This window comes from Achroia grisella, unplaced genomic scaffold (assembly GCF_030625045.1).
Source record: "Achroia grisella isolate CSIRO2021 unplaced genomic scaffold, CSIRO_AGI_Agris_v1 utg4223, whole genome shotgun sequence".
NCBI lineage: Eukaryota > Metazoa > Arthropoda > Insecta > Lepidoptera > Pyralidae > Achroia > Achroia grisella.
The window spans coordinates 247,687-267,843 of NW_026712852.1; the positions used below are offsets into that span (position 1 = coordinate 247,687).

General features: G+C 33.4%; 1 protein-coding gene across 1 annotated transcript in view; it reads right to left on the reverse strand.

The window, feature by feature from the left end:
• Positions 1 to 6,021: 6,021 nt before the first annotated feature.
• The window catches only part of LOC131844893 (dynein axonemal heavy chain 7), a 62,915-nt gene continuing 48,779 nt past the window's right edge, over positions 6,022 to 20,157 (reverse strand). Inside the window, exons 62-75 of the mRNA XM_059193879.1 lie at positions 19,718 to 19,784; positions 19,073 to 19,218; positions 17,985 to 18,137; positions 17,203 to 17,332; positions 15,713 to 15,954; positions 13,330 to 13,486; positions 12,677 to 12,843; positions 11,901 to 11,909; positions 11,781 to 11,801; positions 11,132 to 11,369; positions 10,432 to 10,583; positions 9,430 to 9,567; positions 8,689 to 8,832; positions 6,022 to 7,796 (exon numbers count right to left, since the gene is read on the reverse strand). Of these exons, the coding sequence (XP_059049862.1) occupies positions 7,590 to 7,796; positions 8,689 to 8,832; positions 9,430 to 9,567; positions 10,432 to 10,583; positions 11,132 to 11,369; positions 11,781 to 11,801; positions 11,901 to 11,909; positions 12,677 to 12,843; positions 13,330 to 13,486; positions 15,713 to 15,954; positions 17,203 to 17,332; positions 17,985 to 18,137; positions 19,073 to 19,218; positions 19,718 to 19,784 (1,971 nt within the window). The 3' untranslated portion in view covers positions 6,022 to 7,589. The remainder of the gene's footprint in view (positions 7,797 to 8,688; positions 8,833 to 9,429; positions 9,568 to 10,431; positions 10,584 to 11,131; positions 11,370 to 11,780; positions 11,802 to 11,900; positions 11,910 to 12,676; positions 12,844 to 13,329; positions 13,487 to 15,712; positions 15,955 to 17,202; positions 17,333 to 17,984; positions 18,138 to 19,072; positions 19,219 to 19,717; positions 19,785 to 20,157) is intronic.

A 20,157-nucleotide genomic window follows, 5' to 3' on the forward strand; every position in this document is an offset into this window, starting at 1 on the left:
TGACATTTTTGTACTTATAATTGAATTACATTATAATACACAAGTTGGCAGCTGTAATTTGAATACATAGCTAAAAGTATAGTTGTATATATATATATATATATATATATATATATATATTTACGTATATTTTGTAGGGATATTTATGTATATACATATCTTATATACTATGTGTACTCATGTATAAACGTATAGACTAACTTATCTCTGTACAACTCATGGTTGACTGGTAGAAAATGCCATTAGATGTTAAGTCCCATATAGCGGACTTAACTCTTTACCGTTTACCTATGTACGACGTGCATTAAAGTTATTTATTTAAATATAATAAAGTAAAAGAGTATAGTTAAAAAACAGTTGTTGGAGGAAACAAGGAAATTGTTTTTAACATTTCCCGTTGGAGTATACCTACATTAATAATAGAAGAGTGTTTTGATTCCAATAGACACCTTTTATTTCCTGTATATTAATCAATCTACTGAGACATTAGATACTAGATATTACGATTCATGTTTGTAACATTCGTTTACAGAAAATATCGATATCTATAACTATATGGTTAACAATTTTAACGCATTCAGTAGAAAAGCCTGATGATGTTGGGGTAAATATTTGATCAGATAACTATGTGAAAATTAAACAATGTATTCCGCAATTATGAAGTGCAAGTGGGGAGTCAGGGTAACGGTAAAGTAACGGAATCAGCAGTTAAATATTCAATAATAGGGATAGAATTTAATACAATAATTATGAAAATACTTCTTAGATTGCTGAAATTACATTACTCATGCATAATGTATGGTTTGAAGTTTGTATAAATATCTGTTTGTTGCAATCGCATAGAGATGCTAAATAACTAGAGAGTAATTTTGGTAAAAAAATATAATTATTCGTTGTTTGAATACAAATACACGGGCAAATGACGATGCTACAGTTACAAGTTAGTAATATATAATATACTTTCACATATAGTATTACTATATTTCTTCTGTATAGTGTATAAACTATATTTATATTATTAAAAATTATAATATCTGTACTGTACTCAGATATTATTTCATTTTACTTTAATTTCGACTTAGATTGTGTCAGTCTACTGTTTTAGTTTTTGTTCTTATTTGTTTTTTTTTTCAAAGCGTTGCAGTGTTGGCACATTATTCTGTGTACAGCGGTAGCATTTTCATATTTGATACCCGGTTGAATTTAGAAAGTGGTCTTTTATCTCATTGACTAGATGTGAGAGACAGTTACATTGTCTATCAAAAGGTATCTAAACCATAGCATCTCTCATGTAAGTACGATGAAAAACCAATTTGAATTAATATTAAGTGTGGATACACACCATGCGTGTTGTTAATGCATTCGGAATACTGGACAAAGCATAGTACCCAACACTCCCCACACTATGTACCATACCACCCTACCACCCTGCCTTCTATGTACATAATACTGTAATACCAGCGCAGTACATAATACACTGTTGGCAGTTTCAATTAGGGTTTAACTAGTATATGCTGCTGTTCGTAACATTGATGAGACCTCAACTAAATAGTTAGATGACTACATTCAAATTGAATTTATGAAACTCTCGACACTGAAAAGTAACAGCAATGTATTTTGTTGTCAGTACTAACAAAGAATATTCGTGTTTTAATACCTAAAAAAATCAGTTGACTCGAAAACCAAGCGTCCAGAGTTCATGTTTCAGGGAATATTCCCATATTATAAAATATATTTTATGTTATGTAATCATATTTCAATTACAAAAAAAACAAAGTTATGTCTCCTAAAATGTATTCAGTCTAATATAACAAAGAGGACAGGGAAATTCTTCCCTGTTACTGTACTGTTCACTGTATGAATAATGCGTATATATGTACCTGCACCGTACAATGTTGTATGAGAATGCAGTTGAGCATCTAAAGAATGCTTGTAGATTGCTTTTAGCCATCTTTGGGAGCATAACGTAAAGATAATTTATAATCGACTTTACTCAATATCCTCCTTAATAAAAACTAAATTTCTTTCATAAGTCGCAAGATAGCAGGTGTATGAATTTAATCTAGTATTACCAGATTAATTGTGAATCTGTAGCCTAAGTGAAATTTCTTCATCGGATTACGTGTAGTATGTAGTGCGAAATGTAATAAGTATTTGTGTGGGAGCGGTGTGGGTCGGTGGTGGCAGCGGTCGAGCGGCAGAATCAAGGGCGAGCGAGCGGGGGTAGCGGGCGGCGGGATGCTGCGCGGGGCGGGCGGGCGGGCGCGCAGATCAATATCTCGCGTTGCCGGGGCGACGCCGTGCCAGACCGAGTGCCTCCCGTACTACGCCCCCACCGCCCGACGCCCCCCGCTCTGCCCACTACTCGCTTATTTAATACATGCCGTATCTGGGATGCGAGCTTTTTCGTGCTAAATGACAGGGCACCGTAATATGCCGAAAAGCGAGTCGCCCAGTCACCGCACTCGTAATATCAAGAGTTGTAACTATGAATTTTATCCCCTTATTCAAATATAAAATTTAAATACTATGATATTGACCCTAAATTTTTAAGGCAAGTAGCTATACATGTATTTGTAAAGTCTGTTATTTGAACACGCTCTTTGTTTCGCTTTAGGTAGGTACTTAGTAAGTAGTGTGTCTATCGCTTTTGTTTTCCAATGTCCATGTCATCTAATTGTGGGAGCGCGCAGCAGGTTCCCAGCCCGGAGCAGTATATAGACCACTGCTTTTGTTTTATTTCGGCATCAATTTTCACGGAACCCGTCCATCACGTCCACCCTCCATTTATAATTTTAATCCAGCGAACCTTTTTCGTATTATGATAAAATACTTGAATTTCTCTACAGTTAATTTCGAAATTAAACTTCTTTCAAGCTTATGTTGCACAATTGCTTGTTAAAACATGTTTTACAGATTAAAAAATTTTGTCTCAAGAAAATGAATCCTTTATACCGAAGAATTACTACCAGCATCTGCCATTTTATTCTAGGTTAGTATATTACAATAACCTTAAGGAAAATATATTAGTATGCGAATCACGCAGACTTCTTCAGTCGGCGTGCCCTCCGCGGCCATTTAAATCTTCTATAGACCAAAATTATATAATAAATCAACGAGTATGGTACCGCTGCACGGTTCGTGATTTATTTGAGTACATTACTTACCCTGTGAACTGCATACAAGCACATACTTCACATTTACATGCTCCGATTTTGACCGATAGGGCTTTTGGCTGGTTATATTTATACTCAGTTCCAATAGTAGGTACTTACATTAAACTAAACAAACATTTTATCTTCAAATATTGTTATTTTAGGTATACAACCTAAAATAACTAAGGTGTTTATTTTTATATGTACAGCATCAGAATTTTATGGCTGTTCCATTAACCTTTCAACTTATCCCCCCTTAGTGAGAAAAAAGTGGATTTTCTTGTCACATCTTCTATTCATTTATTCTTCATTCTACATTAGTTGAATGTAGACAACTTGGTTTTAGGTTCATTGTCCTAGTGTATATTTTTTTTTGTAAAAAACAGAAACATTAGTAAATCATTACATATACACTTATGCATATCCATTTCATTAAGTTAAATTTGCTAATCTAGTTTATTTTATACAAAGGTTGTCTTTGTGATGTCTTTATCGTACACGTTGATACCGATTAGAATATTCTTAATCGGTCAGAAAATCGATATAGTTAATCATTTTAAGATACACAGCAATTTTGCTAAAACCGAGTAACCTTTGTGAGAAGTCGGCCTGTAATGGAAATTGGCCGTTCAATCCCACAGATTATAACATCATAAATACACAATAGATGACAAACAAAGGCAACTTTACAGCACAATACATTGCAGTACTGGTAAATTGGTAGACGTAATCTTCCGGGCGGGCGGGCTTCAAATGAGTGTACTGTGTAAATCCGCGGCGGTGGTGACTTCAAAGTTATGGCAGCGTAGCGTTAAGAGTCCTCTTACACTAAGTTTAGCACCGTCTGTATTATTTGTAAATTATCAAATTACAATTACATATATCATATATTTCCGAACTATTGTTTAGAGAATTTTAAACTATACTTGCAGAACTTCAGATACGGCAAGATCTGTAATACATATGTTTCTGACTAATAATTCCCTCTAGCTTAGATAGGTAGGATTACTTATTTAAAAAAAGCAAGGTATGGTTCTGATAAGTTCAGTATATTCTCGAATGAAAAAATAGCCTGCGCACTATTGTAATATAAACTAATAAGAGAATAAAAAATGCTATCACTTAAAGTTTAACAACTACTAAAATGTAAAATTTTTGTAACATTTGATATGAATTTTGTTGCCACATTATATCTTGTTATTTTAATAATAATAATAATATATATCCTGGCAAACATTTATCGTATAGTAAGTAACAAAAAGCCTAATTTTGCTTTCCAACTCTTTAATATTTTTCTCTATTTTCTTACTTTGAAGGAAACTAGAAAATATGCTACATACGCTACTAAAATCACAGGCAATATCGGAGTAGTTTGTGGTAGGGAATATCAATGTGCCACGAGCAGATTATAGCACCACTAATTCCTTCAATATTGCCCCTAATTCAAGTATCGTGTATAGACTGTGTAATAGTTAATCTCACAGATTTACAGAGATGAACTTCTTAGCATTCCATGAATTCATCGTGTGGGTACCGGGTTCATGGTGTGACAGAGGGAAACTTCAAGCAGTTCCCGGTACTTGTTATCCGGGTGTAGGTTTAAGGGGCCCATTTGCCAACTTACGTCAATACTTACCTTCACCACTCGTGTTTCTGCCCAGATTTGGTAGGAGCCTGCTATTGCTCCTTTAGATACACGTTCTAGCATATAACTTACTGCAATTCTAGATAGGTCAAGATCTTTTAGAAAATTAAAGGTTTCATTAGTATACCTCTCGTTCCCATTTCGACATAAACTACCATGTCAATGGTTTGTTAATTCGTTTATTACTTTTTAATAAATAATTATTTTTATTTCATGATCTTTAGGTACATTTGTTATTTACGCAATTGTTGATTTTATTTATGAAAATTGACAAATAATGCAGAGGTACTTCGTATAAGAGGGCTCTTAATACCGCTCGCATTGTTCAATCTATCACATAATCTGTCCGGGACAAGCCGCGCCGCTATGATCACGTTAGAATTTAAAGCTGGCTACGATTCACCAATAAGACCCACAATTTCTATTGTTGCCAAATCGAAGAGATTTCCGGAGGAAACCGTTTCAAAGGGACATAATTCTATTACGAGACAGAATAGAAATAATCTTTATTCAAATAAACCTACTGTAAATACTTTTGAATAATAGGTGTTGATTCGGTCGCCCTTTTCATAATATATATTACTTATTTACTTTCCAAATATACCCAATATTTAAGGACGATAATAATAATCCTGGACAATTTACATAACGACATCTCGAGACAAAGGTTTGTATCGTGATGGGAACTATAAATAAGTTTTAGTAATAAACAGAATATAAAGAAGCTATATGATTTTATTAATATAGAGAATTTAAGATATGAGTATATGAGTTAGGCTAGATTAGGTATACAATGTGATACTATCAAAAAATCAGTACTAATATTTTTAAAAGTTAACACGTTTATCAAAACTATGTCTTAATTCCAAAACACACGTAAAATATTTCACAGAATTAAAATACAATTCTAATCAATATAAAATCTATAATATTGAAATGTAATTACTAATAACTATGTAATTAAAATTCCAAAATCATGTTTAAATCATTTAATAAATCATCCATTACTATTACAATCAAATTAATTAAATAATAATAAAGTAAGTTATTTACTTGATAGATAAAACAATAAAAGAAATGGTCGCAAATAATTTTTGACTAGATTTCGTTACATTTAATGGTAAATTTAGACATTTATTACAAAATATTAATTTAAATAATTATTTATAAATATTTACATAATTTTTTCTAAACAAACAGATAAAAGTTATGATAGTCAAATAAAAACGGTAAAAAGTAAGGGCAAGAAAAAGCCTATGAGATATTTCCCATATATTGACAAAAAATTTGATCCTGTAAAGAGCACTTTCACATGACCGTCCGTTGGCCATAGCGTCAAACTTCGTATAAGAGATAATATTACAAAGATTCCACACGACGGGAGCGGCATGTGTGAAATCCAGATATACCTCGTAAGTGTCGTGTGAAAAACCCCTAATACTTGCTATAAGTAATACAAATACAAGCATGTCTATATATTCTCTCAAATTTAAATTAAATTTTAAAATCTATATTCGTTGTTGTAGTAAGCTTCAGTAGTAAGCTTCATACTCTATTTCCTAATTATCTTTAGATTGCGTCAGTTCAAAATACTTGCCAGCAATTTGCCACTAGTATCTATGCGAATCGCAAAGGCTAGATAATTTGCAAGTCTCTTAGTCGACTTAGTTCCTAGTTTGATTGCAAAAGCAATCTAACTAAATGGGACTCCATTTCATCGTCGCTCTATGCGGAGATGAGTTCGAATTCCATATATGGCACATTTGCTTTCCGTTCCAATGTGGCCAACAACCTATATTTAGATATTATATAAGAGAACTGATATAGACTGTTCTACTTTTTGATCATAAAATTAAATCGGAAGTCATCAACATAGAAAAGTCTCTTTATGCGTTGCTCTCTTCCTATATAAGCTCATTAGTGGCATGTACGACCATTTCAAAAGCGTGAATAAATTTAATACCAACCAATAGTTAAGAGAACACACACGCTACTTTTAACATCAAAGATCAGCATATAAAAAAATAAAGTTTTGGGGAACTAGGTGCTGCATGTACCTCTTTAATGAAAATTTGGTTGATTTAGCGACTGAACGCTACACTCTAAACATATTTATTACACCAAATATATTTATACCCACTCGCAGATTATTTTTCTCAAAAATGCACTTCTTCATCTACTAATCAATAGATGAAGAAGTGCATTTATTTGAGTAATTGAGACAACTCGTAATTTTATAGTATAGTCAAAATAAAAATATAGAACCCTATAACAGTTGTTAAAAATTGTGATTGAAATATAGCTTACTAACTGTTATACCATTTATTGGACAAGGTTTATGTAGGTTTTAATAGCATTATGCTAAGATTCAGTTCTGACACATCCGTCAAACGCAGCACACATAGCATAATAAATTTTAGCATTAATTAAAATGTGTATTTCATCTTACGACTTATATAATAAATACAGTTTGCAGTATCAATGGAAACTCAAAATTACCGATCATTGATACAAGTAAAGAAACTAATGAAAAAATCGAGGAAATTATTAACCATTTACCAGCAATATAGTTTATTATAAATTATGAGTTCGTCATGGCTCTACATATATGAATAAACAGTATGGAGACAAACGTATCGCCACATGCATATGCACATTGCTATAGAGGTCGACATCAAGATTTTAATAAAATGAATAATTTGGCTTATATTGTTACACTTTTAAGTTCCATAATACCATAGCACCTGATTTATTTCAAGTCTGAGGCTGTAGACCAGCATCTGAAGCCTTTAGAAAGGCAGCTGCGTAAGTAGAGCGACACCGCGCATGATCCAATGGTCAGGCTCCTTGTTGGTGGGCAGTCGCATGAACAATATGTAGTTGGTGGAGTGTCCAGTGGTAGACAGCACGCCCCGACGGTCGCCCGTCTTGTACAGCGGACAGTTATAGAAAACATCCGTTGGAATGTCGTCACGCTTTAATGGGATTAACCACACCTGACCACAGACACATCATACATTAACGATATGTTTGGCCCCCGTCCAATTCAAACGGGGATTGAAATTACGACGGCCTGAGTCAAAGTTGAAGTTGAAGCCTGAATCAAAAAGAAGTTAGATCTACCGCGGGTTTCGAGTGCCATCTGGACCTGACCCCTACTATCCAGTGAAGCAGTAGAATAATTAAAAAATTGGTTTAATATTGGGAGACTGGTTTTCGTAAATATCAACTAAATTCACATATAGCACAACTTGAGAAACCACCTTTTACATATTGATTCTCCGATCGTAATCCAAATCCGTAGTTGGATTTAACAGAGGGTGAATTATGAGAAGTCTAACTACGAACTTAAAACCATATTAATTATAGGATTAGGCATCCTTCCCACCTTCATTTACTTTACTATAATTATTAGAATTATGGCCCAGTCCTACGTTTACTATCGTTTACCAAAGATTATGAGTTTGAATCTGGCCGACACCAAAAAGTGTGTATATCAATTTATACTTTTCTGTCTGAATTCCGATAATCTAACTTTAATCAAAGAGATAATGAGATTCGTCCCCTATCATGTTGGATTCAAATACGCCTCGCGAGATGAGGTTATGCATTTACCATAACAGCGGCAGTTAACAATGCTTCCGATTAACTGGAAGGGGGGAGTTTGGATCCCATTACTAGCAATTTACCATATCAGTTACCACCCCGCGGCTCCCCCTGGAATCCACAGTGATAAATACCTGGTAAATTTGTTAACTAACCTGACCTCTTTTTCAATTATCATCCTCCAGGTGCTCCGCCAGTGTAAACCGAGTACATCATCCATTAAAATAATGCTCCGATTATCCCTACTGGAATGAGACAGGCTTACTTCAAAATAATACTGACCGGTGGAAATTCGTCATATAGGATCTTGGGGAAGGATTCATCAATATAGTGACTATCATTATTCCAGCGCGCCCCCTCCATGAACAGCCCGCGAATGTATACACCTTCATCTGGAGGTTCTTCCAGTACCCGTGTACGTTGTACCTAAGTGTTTAGAAGAAATTATACACGCTAGTAATAGTAATAACAAATTAATAACTCTTAAAACACAGTTGACAAGTAATTTTATATATTTTTAAGAAGCGACACTAATATTATAAATGTAAAAGTGTGTCTGTTGGTCAGTTATAGTTTCGCGATAAAACAGGTGAATAGATATTAATAGAATTTTACATGAAGACAAATTGATCATGAAAATTGATATAGGACTACAAGATGTCCTATATCAATTTTCACGTAATATAAACTGGAAGGGATTGAAATACGAAAATTTGTAGGGATCAATAATAATTAATCAACTAATCAATCTTATCATACAAATAATTATTCAAGGTAAAAGTAATAAAATATTTTAAATATAAATAGGCAGGTATTAAATAAAAAAATAATCAACTGTACACACATAAAAATAAGAGACCCGAACAATAATAATGCGTAACACAGTGCAAAAACAAAACAAAAATACAGTAGGTACCGTGAAATAAAAAAAAAAGTAAAATAAACCGGATAAAGTAAAATAAATAGGTAACGGAGCAACAGATAATAGAACTACAATAAATAGTATAACATTTCTATTTTTACCGAATAATGGAATGCGAGCTGATCGATTGGTATTTTGTATTTCCGAGCGTAGCTCTGCTGAGCTGCAGTGAGGAACGCTTGTGGGAAATAGAAACCTGACAGCCAGAACACAACTGGAGGGCCATGCTGATGCCAGTGCTATAAAACAAACATTTAAGTACCGTTACTATGAAGATCTTCTTAAGAGTGCTAAAATCGTAGTTGAATGACTTACCTAGAGTCAGTATATATAAGACGAAATATTGACTCAATTGCTACCAATTTAAGCTATTAGGTTGTCCTCTATGCAGTTCCCTCTGGAGTTTAGATCAGCCAAACAAGCTGACGGCCCACCTCATGGTAAACGATGACCGTCGCATATAGACATGAAGAGCACTACGGACATCATATTGTCCGTGATACTTACTACTTACTCATTGCCATTCCAGAGAACTAATATACTGTGCCTCTTATACTGTAGAGTTCGAATTCTACAACCGAAGCATAGCCGCCAGTCTAGACTGAAACACAGGCATCATGCAGAGAACTTTTTACATCCCTAATAATCTTAGAATTGTTCTAAATGAATAAATAAATAAAATGAGATAGAATATTTTACTTACTATATAGTATGCTTTATTAACATTGTTTTAATGTTAGCTAAGTCTATGTTAATAAGGCAGATTTTAATAAATAAAATGAAAAGAAGGTATTCATCCTATTTATTTTTGACTGCTTTGACTTATTACGTTTTGTTTAAGTTTAAATCTTTCCTTTAAATGTTGGAGTCTTTTGATCCCAAGTTGAGTGCCTCGCACATTTTACACCCTCGAGTAAAAAGGTTCTGTCCACAATCATTTTTCACGGTAAACAAATATTTCGGAGAACAGAATTTCTGAATAAAGGTTCTAGTGCAAAGTATACGCCTTAAAAGTTAGGGATTTGTTAGTAACGTATAAATAAGTCATACTACAGATTGATTTTCAGCATTTTAGTTATTACGATAAAATCTCCAACTCTCACCTGCAAGAAGGCGAGTCTAGCCAGTAGATCGTTGAAGTATGCGGCGAGCGGCTTCAGCGAGGGATAACTCTTGCCGGCCCACAGCGCCGGTATGCGGCCCCGGACCATGCTCGTCAGCACCTCCTCCGTCACGTCAGTTAACACGCTCACACCTGTCACACCACGCTCGTCACCCTCGTCAATACTACCACATTATACTCCTATTCTATCAGGGTCTCAATTAACAAATAGTATATAGTAAAGGAGCAATCGTGGTATAAAAAAATCGTCGTCATACGGAAAAGAACTAGGGAACCTCGTGGAAACTATCCTGGTTAATTTCTGTTACGTTGACAAAGTTACTCAATAATAGTTTTCTCATATATCTTCAATGTAGAGACAGCGATCAGTTACATTTTTACTCTAGACGGATGTACCTAGATGGTTACCATATTCTATTAACATCCCAGTATTGCTAAAATAGAATCTGTCTTTTCAAATATCCAACCCACTATTTAAAAAACATATTCTTTTATTTTTGAACAAATAGAAAAATCGAAATAATTACCATTTATTTAATTGAAAATAGCACTGGAAACTGTGTTTCAAATAGTGGCGATCCACATTGACAATGTTTTGTAATGTTATAAACATTTCACAATCACTGTTTGTATTTATTTAGATTATTCTTCTGTTATATACTATTCTAAATACCACATACCTTGCACAGCACCGATAACAGCCCGAGAGCTGGACCTGACGATAGTGACGAGCCGTTCATATCTGGCTGCCTCCTGTATCACCACGATGGACATGGGCGTCATGTCCGCCGGCTTAATATCCCCCTCGTGCGAAGGTCCCGTCAGGATCTTGGCCGGCAGCCGCGCCAGAATATCTTCAGCTATTGCCATCGCTTGTTCTTCTGGAGTCGCACCGCCGCCGCCTGCCGCCATTGTGTCCTTTGAAAACATTTTTCTTTTGAGCATGTTTATGTTAATTTTGAGCATAGATATTAAAGCGTCTAACCAATTAAGAAAATTTGAATTTTATCAATCCAACTGTAAAACTTTTTTTACGGTTTAACGCGCGTGTGTGTTATTCTGATGTATAAGCTATAATCAAATGTAAAGATTCATTAAAACCAAATGAAGTAGTTTTTGCATAAAAGAGTAACAAACATTTATCTATCCACACTCACAAACACTCGCGTTTATAATAATAATAAGAGAGTAAATATTTTTTTACTGAAACAGTTTACATGCCGGATGTATCTAAAATTCGAATTGTATTTGAGTTTGTAATAAAATAAATATAATACCTCTGATCAGTTTAGCAATAGAATGTAGGATATCTATTCTAATTTTACTTACCAAATGTTTCTTCAGTAGATCCTTGATGTAAAAGGAATAAAATATTAGTATAATAATCTATTTACATAATTAAGAATTATATCATTATAACTATATATAGCTGTAGAAATAACAACTTACCAGCCGGTCCTGGATTACAGCACAGCATGTAATGATGAAACAAAAATTACATGTAAAATTATTTACTACAAACTTAAAATATTTAATCCTAAATACTGTTCTCATTCAAGTACTAAAATATTTTATTTACATTAATCTAAATTCTAAATATAAATCAATAACCGAGTAATTATTTTCTAAAATTAATATACGTTAAAATAATCACTAAAAGGTCGTCACCTCACAATATGAAGTCTCGTAGTTTGCTATAGCAGAGTATTTAAGTGATATAATAAATATATATGCCTATAGATTGCCAATAAAATTAGATTTATATTCCTTTATTAGCTAATTTTGTAAGTAAAGCTATTAAAAAAAAACCAAATTTTGAATCCCATACATTCTAAGTAAATTGTGCTCAGCTTCAATTAAGTTTAGTATATATCGCACGCAAATAAATTAAGCCGTTTTTGAGATTAGCGCGCGCACAAACGACAAACAGATTAAAATTCTAATAATCATTGTTTTAGCTTCAATCCTATAAAATCCCTTAGTATTTTTTTTCTCCCATATATCTTTCATGTGCAGACAGCAAACAGTTACAATATTATCATATGTTTATATTGACTTTATAAATAAGTTATTGTATAGTGTAAATAGTCGCATGTCATTGTATATTTATGTAGTCTTAAACTAATGAGTATACCACTATGTAGTATAAACTGTAATTCAAATTACAAATATATTGAGTGGCTAATAAACGTTACATTTTAAGTACTATAAAAGTGACGATATACCTGTGTGAGTATGGCAGTATTGAGCAGCTCCTCAGACTCCCTAAAATGTTTGGTGATGTCTGCATTGGGGTGGAATCCGAACACCCCCGGCGGGGTTGCCACGGGCAGCGAGCGAGCGAACGATATGAAATCGCCGTGTTCACGCAACGTCGGGATATAGTACACACCTGCTTATTATAAAATTGAAGAATGTATAAATGATAATAATGTTTGTGAACTTAAAATTCATAAAGCTGACAATGTTATCTGATTGAACAAAGATTGAGTGCGTAGCGGTTTCTATGTTGATTTTCGCATGCCTTTTAATGTAAAACAATATTTATGTCATATAATAACGTAAAGTTCGTAGTGTTTGTTCATGTATATAGGCGACGGTTATCGCTTATCATAAGGAATGGAAAACAAGCTGACGACCAAGCCTATTTAAAATACCAGTGGCAAAAAGACAAGTGAGTCTGTTAGTAATGTAGACTAAATAACACCATTGCTAGCAATGTACCATGTCAGGTTGACACGCGGTTCCTCCTGGAACTAATTGTGGTAAATTGCCATTAGCCAAGATGGGCTAACTGATTTTATCAACCTCCATTGGTTATATATACCTCGCCAATGTAAACCGTTAACCGTTTCCATTATCATCTAAAAAAACATACCGGTGGGGTCTATGGGGTACTTTTCTTCGTCGATGGCGCGCGGGTTGTAGAACTTGTGCAGTATAGTGTTGAGACAGCGGCGGTCCCAGTCATCGGTGACGCGGCCGCCGTAGTTGCATTCACCCGTCAGGTAGCGTAATGCCACGAATTGTACATCCTGTGTGTTGTTATTATATATATAATAATCGCGGGCACAGCTAGTAATATATATTATTATAATATAATATATATTTATATATATTACTAGCTGTGCCCGCCACATCGTCCGCTTGAAATTTTTCTAAAATAAAAGGAGCCTATGTTACTGCTTGTTACATCAACTACCTATCAAAAAAAGTCCCGTTAAAATCAGTCCAGCCATTTCAGAGATTAACCGGAATAAACAGAAAGACAGACAGACCAACAAAAAAATTAAAAAATGTTAATTTGGTGTACGTACCGTATTTATATTCGTATGTATATAATAAAAAACGGTTATTTCAATATTACAAACAGACACTACAATTTTATTTATATGTATAGATAATTACATAGCGTCATCTAGACCCAAGCTAAGCAGAGCTTGTGTTATGGGTAACAAATAACTGATACAAATACCTAAATATATATCTGTTTGTAAATATATACATTACATACTGTACATACGACTAGTTTGGTCATCCAGTGCAAATATATTTATGAATACAAATTGCATTTTACGAGAAATAGAACCCGCGGCTATCGGATATAAGACGGCGTACTGTCTACTGTCTACTGTCTACTGACGGTGCTAGACTATCTAGGCTGTCAATTATTATTTTTAATTAAAATAATTATATTTTGTAAAATAAACTTGTAAAATGTAGATATATAGAAGGAACATACTTTACAGGAATTTCGTTTAAACTTGAATGGAAAAAAACTTCATATCAGTGCTGAACAATAGGAAATAAACGTGTCCGTACCATAATTTCCCTGTCATATCAAATACAAACTCAACTTTCAAATCAAATACAGCTTACAAAGTAACTTATATATAACGGCAGACATACGAGTATGTACATACATGAGCTAGTGATACAGACTTTGTATTGAAATCTCCTTAAGGTAAATTACATTATACATTTACTCCAATTTCATTAGTTTAATGGAAGGTACATACATTGAGGTGTTCTGTAGCAGTATAAAGTTCACTCAGCCTCCATACATTACTACCCACAATATGCATTTTAGTGCGACATTAAAAACAAAGTTGCCATCACGGGGATGCGAACTCATTAAAACGCATACACAATTTCGATAAACATGTACTTCGAGTGTTATTGTTTGAACTGACTGTTTACCATAATAGTTACAATGTTACCATGATAGCTGTTTGTGATGAAACAGCAGCGGTAACGATATAATTCTGTGCCTCTAGTGAGGGGGGATGGGGATTATTCAGAATACAGCGTTTCTCTTTTTTACGCTAAGTACTTTAAATAAACAATGTAGTTTAATGATATAAGAAAGTAATCTAATCTATATTTCTGAAATACATCTAAAAATCCATAAATATTATCGATATATTTAAAAACAACATATTATTATATTCTTACATATCTTACATTACTACAACATGGTATAACAAAATATCCGTTATAAAAGTCTAATTTGAAATAGAAGGACAGTATTTTACAAATACAGTGAAGTCACTTAACCTACACTGATAATATGTATTTTTAACTATAATATATATACAATCAAAAATTATAGATTATTGGGTCTGTTGAAAAGCAGTCATTGTATTTCTCACTAGAGAATTGATATATCATTATAAGTAGAATATTATTACATATCAGTGAATTTTTTTAATATGATAAGCAGACATTAATATAATATTATAGTAAGCAGTCTAAGTAAGGGTCATCGCAATTGAAGCTAAATCAAATATATACATAATATATCTCATTTATACTTTATCCAACATTGATACAATATAACAATCTACTCGTTTTAGCAATACAAATTTTTAAATACATTATCGCTACGACACATTTTATTGCGATGGTAAACTTCTGGACAACTGTCGCTTGCTTATTCATTTAACAGCGTCTCTCAGGAATTATCCCTCGCATAATGTAACTATATCGTAGATAGATACGTAGTTTAAAACTTTATATTTTCTTTAGAACATTATAGGTAGAAATTGTTACTTCGTCGAAAGATTACTTTATTTGTTTATTACTCTTAATTGCACAAAAACAGAATATTTAGTATATGAGTATGTAGGTACAAAAGGAAGTTTTATTGCACACAATCTTTGGGTAGAGGGAAAAAGACAGAAGGTGGTGGATGGCTCATGAGTGGAATGAAAGAAATAAAAGTGGTGGTAAAATATTGGTGCATAATAATAAACACTCACGTCATATTCATTGAGGAACATGTAGAGCTGTGTGACGGATATCCTTAGATCTGTTTCGTTGAACTCGTATCGTATATTCCAGCCGAGGGGTCCAAACTGGCGCCGCTCCTGTACTACAGCGTGGAAGAAGCAGAGTGCGAACAGAAGCTTCTTGAAGATCTCTGGCTGTTTGTTACCTTCGAACCACTCCGCATCATTGATGGGATCACTTTGGTACGAGCGGGCTATGTTCGCACGCAAACCTGCGTTTTTTGGCATAAGAAAACAAAATATTCTTTATGTAATTGGAAGCTGACGACCTACATGATGGCAAGTGGTAACCGTCGGCTATATACATGAATAGCACTTCAGACATTACGTTATCATGTGACGTTCGCAATACTATTCATGTGTTCCCATTTTGGAACACTAACATGTAATGCCTCTTATCCTATAATTTCTGTACCTCGCCCTGTAACTGAAATATAGCAAAGAATACATTCTTGTTGAACATTACAATGTTCGGCGGCTGAAACAGGTTTACAGAAGACAAGTTTACACAAAGAGTTCTTTTTACAAAGTCTAAAAGAAAAATTACCCTTACTGATGTATTTGATGTTGATAAAGTTTATAACTAATACATGGTTAGATAATATGTACATTTATAAATTGCAATCATTTGCCTTATTTATAATCAGTCTGATTTTCATTTGGAATAAGTAAATTAAAGAAATTTAATTATATTTAATGATATCAGTCTAATTCATTCATTTGTATTATGCGGAGATCGAAATCTCGACCATCGGCAAAAAACAAGGCAATGTAATAAACCATTACTTTAAATTTGTTGAAATTAGTTTCCACACCTGACACCATATCGTAAGTATATCAAATCAAACAGCCTGGGTGAAAACCGATTTATTTAACTTAATAGAAACCTACCTTCAAGATCTACAATATAACAAACAGTCATGTTTTTATACAACGATTACAACTTCCTATACTGAGAGCTGGTTGAAAATCTCTAGCAGAGTACATATCTCTATATTTACTGTGTATGTATGTAAATACTTTGTGGTCCAACTTTTCTACAGTTGATACATACAATATGCAGTCCACACGGTAACAGTTACATGAGTTGGAACTTTCACCCATACAGGTAGCATACGATCAGTACATAAAAACTGAACACGGGTATCTATCTATTCATAACAGAATGTTTCATCGTAGTATTTCTACGGAGTATGCGGATTGGTACCTACTTGTTTTATGTAGAGTTTTTTTCATTAAATTGTATTCTAGCTAAGTATTAGTTATACCTATAAATAGTATAGTAGTATTAGTATACTACCACTAGATCATTATTGCCTCAATGATCTAGTGGTTTAGCACAGCCCCTTACCTCTGATGGTCGGAGGTTTGATACCTCGTACGGTACAAACGCTTCTATTCATGAATATGACTGTCGGCGTGAGCCAAGGATAATGAAAGATTTTTATTATACAAAGTACCTTGAGGTGGTTCATTGGTCATTTTCACACCGTTCTGTAGAACATATACAGGAAAATGGTCAGCAGGGTACGATGTCAGCCACAGTCTGAAGTCTGGATGCGTGGTGTCCGGAGTTAAACCCTCACAAATCTAGTTGGATACAATTTTTATTTTTAAATCTATTATTTTAAGTACACATATCTATGTGTATTTAAAATAACAGGTTTAAAATTTCAGGGAACTTGATACGATGGGATTCGAACCCGTATCAGATATGTAAGAACTCTACTTATCTGCGCTAAATATATTTCCAGTTAAACCATGAAAGGAGCAAAGGATCATTTGATAGCAACTTTATTAATCCACTTTTCAATGTCATTAATAAAATTTACATCTTAGTTTTTACTTGTGAAATATAATTAATACCGACATTAAAAACTAAGAAGCTGCCCGTGGAGAATTCTCTTCGCGCATATTTTACCTAAAAATATTTCAGATAATGGTATCTTATATATATTGTATTTTTGTAATTTGATTAAACATATTTTATTATACTATAGATATATTATAAATATTTGAGTCTGTATGTGCTCAGCCTCATAAACCAGGAGTTCCTTCAGGTATAAAGCCTGAAAGCAGTTTTCCCGTTCTGCCATCGTATCACTACGTTACTACATTTTGCCTTAGGTTCTTTATTGTATAGTAAATTCTTCGAAATAACCAATGCTGACCCAAAATTAAGGGGCAAAAGCAAGGCGATAAAGGTGAAATGGTCCATGTCTTTAGATGTTAACACAATAACCTTTTCGAGCATAGGCATCCAACTTTTTGCGAGATGACAGTTCTGAAGTACGACCCATGTGCCGCTGCGGACACCCTCGTCAATCAACTTCACTGCGATTGGACCTTGACCCTGACCCAGCGACAGAGAGAACAGCCGAGAAGCGCCGAAACCCTGAAGAACGTTACATGTAATTATAATAATTAATTTTGATCATATTACAATTATGAAATATAAAGTAATTAAGGCAGGGATGACAACAGTCAGGTTAAAAGGAGGTATGAGCAGGTAAGGGATACTACTAGTTGCGAGTTGTATATGTAAAGGCTCCCGTTGCAAAGTTGAAAAAGTCAAAATATTATTATCTAGTACAAATTATAAACAAACTCAGTGCGTGCTCACTTTTACCTATCAATGCATTTAACAATCACTTTTAACAATCATTTTTGCAATAATATTACAGGGATGTAATGAACATAGTAACTTCATTAAACTGAATGTTGATATTATAATTATTATACATAATATCAACGTTCATTTTGAGGTCCACAAGTCTTTGTGTTATGTATGAAAATATACAATAGAGAGAAAGTATTATTAAAGAACTAATTCGTTCTTTTATATTTTAGTTTAATGATAGACATATTATATTGACAGAAATTATAGAATATAATAGAAGAAGAAGAATAGAAAATCATTTATTCAAATAAACTTAATTTAAGCACTTTTGAATAGTCATAGCTATCATTCTTTTAATCTACCGCTCATTCAGAAAGCTCTCATCACAAGAAGAACGAGCAAGAATCTTGCTTGTTGCTCTTTTAAAAAAATATTGAAATTTTACATTTCTAATTTGAAACGTGCGAATACAAACCACCAACTATAATTAATTTATATTTACTACATAGGCACTTGTTTACAATGAAGTGATATTCTATAATTTCTCTCATAAACATATCGTCGTAATCCTTGATACACAAAGTCACTGTTTTATGCAGCTATATTTGTTACATTTAATCTTTTACAATGTTATAATAACAAATTACACTTACTTTATTTAATAAATCTTTACAATAGAACAACGTTAATATAATGTTATGTGATATGACCTGGTCATCGGCGAACTTGAGCAGCGTGCCCATGGGGTCTGAGCCAGGTGTTAGCACGAACAGCAGCGGTATGCAGCAGTGGGAATCCGCATATGAAGACGCCAGGTCGAACAGTGGCGGCTCCACAAATTGACGGCCCATTTTTTCTTCATCAAGCAATTATGGAATGTTAACGACAGCGAATTTCGTTAACCATTGAAAATATTCGGGACTCATATTTAGATATATTAGTTATTATATCTATAACAACATTTTGCCTATTGTGTTACATTGCTTTATATTTCACAAACAAACAGGCCTTTATATTTCACAAGTAAATACGGCTAAATTAAGACTCAATATTCCTTTTTATACAATAATCAACAATTTTTACTTGAACCAAAAACATTTTCAATCTCGTAGAGAAGTGAAATATAAGTTATGAGAAGATCAAACGAGGCATGATGTAGCTTAAAGTTTCACATGAATTAGAAAAAATACGGATTGAATCAACCAGAGTTTTAGTCGAAAAATAAACGCAAATATAATCTTTTGATGAATTTCAAAGAATTTGACATTACCATGTTGAGTTACCATAAATAACCTTTGAAGTAATATATATATAACGGACCGAAAAATACATTTAATTAATATTTGATGACTGACCTTCAACGAACATTTGCACCGCCGGCACCATCATATCCAAGCGCATACAGCGTAGCACCATCATTTTCTATATTTAAAAAAATCTGACATTTAAATATTCTTCATTCATTTTACACAACTAAAATACGTAGATTTTACTTATGTAATAGATCTTTATGAATAAAAATGTTATATATTAACTACAACCTAGTTTCGTCTCTTTCGATACATATTAGTATCTATAGCTAAAATTTATTATACGTAAAACATTTTTTTAATAATCTTTATTATTCAGGGTCTTAAATATGTTTTAAATTACGAAAAGTATATAAAAACTGGCTAGCCTAATAAAAAAGTCTATAAAATATCTTTTGTCTACGGAGCTCAGTGCGAATTGAACAGCAGATTTAATTGTTCTAACTGCCTAGTTAGAATAAATATCCGTATAAGGATGTTATTGA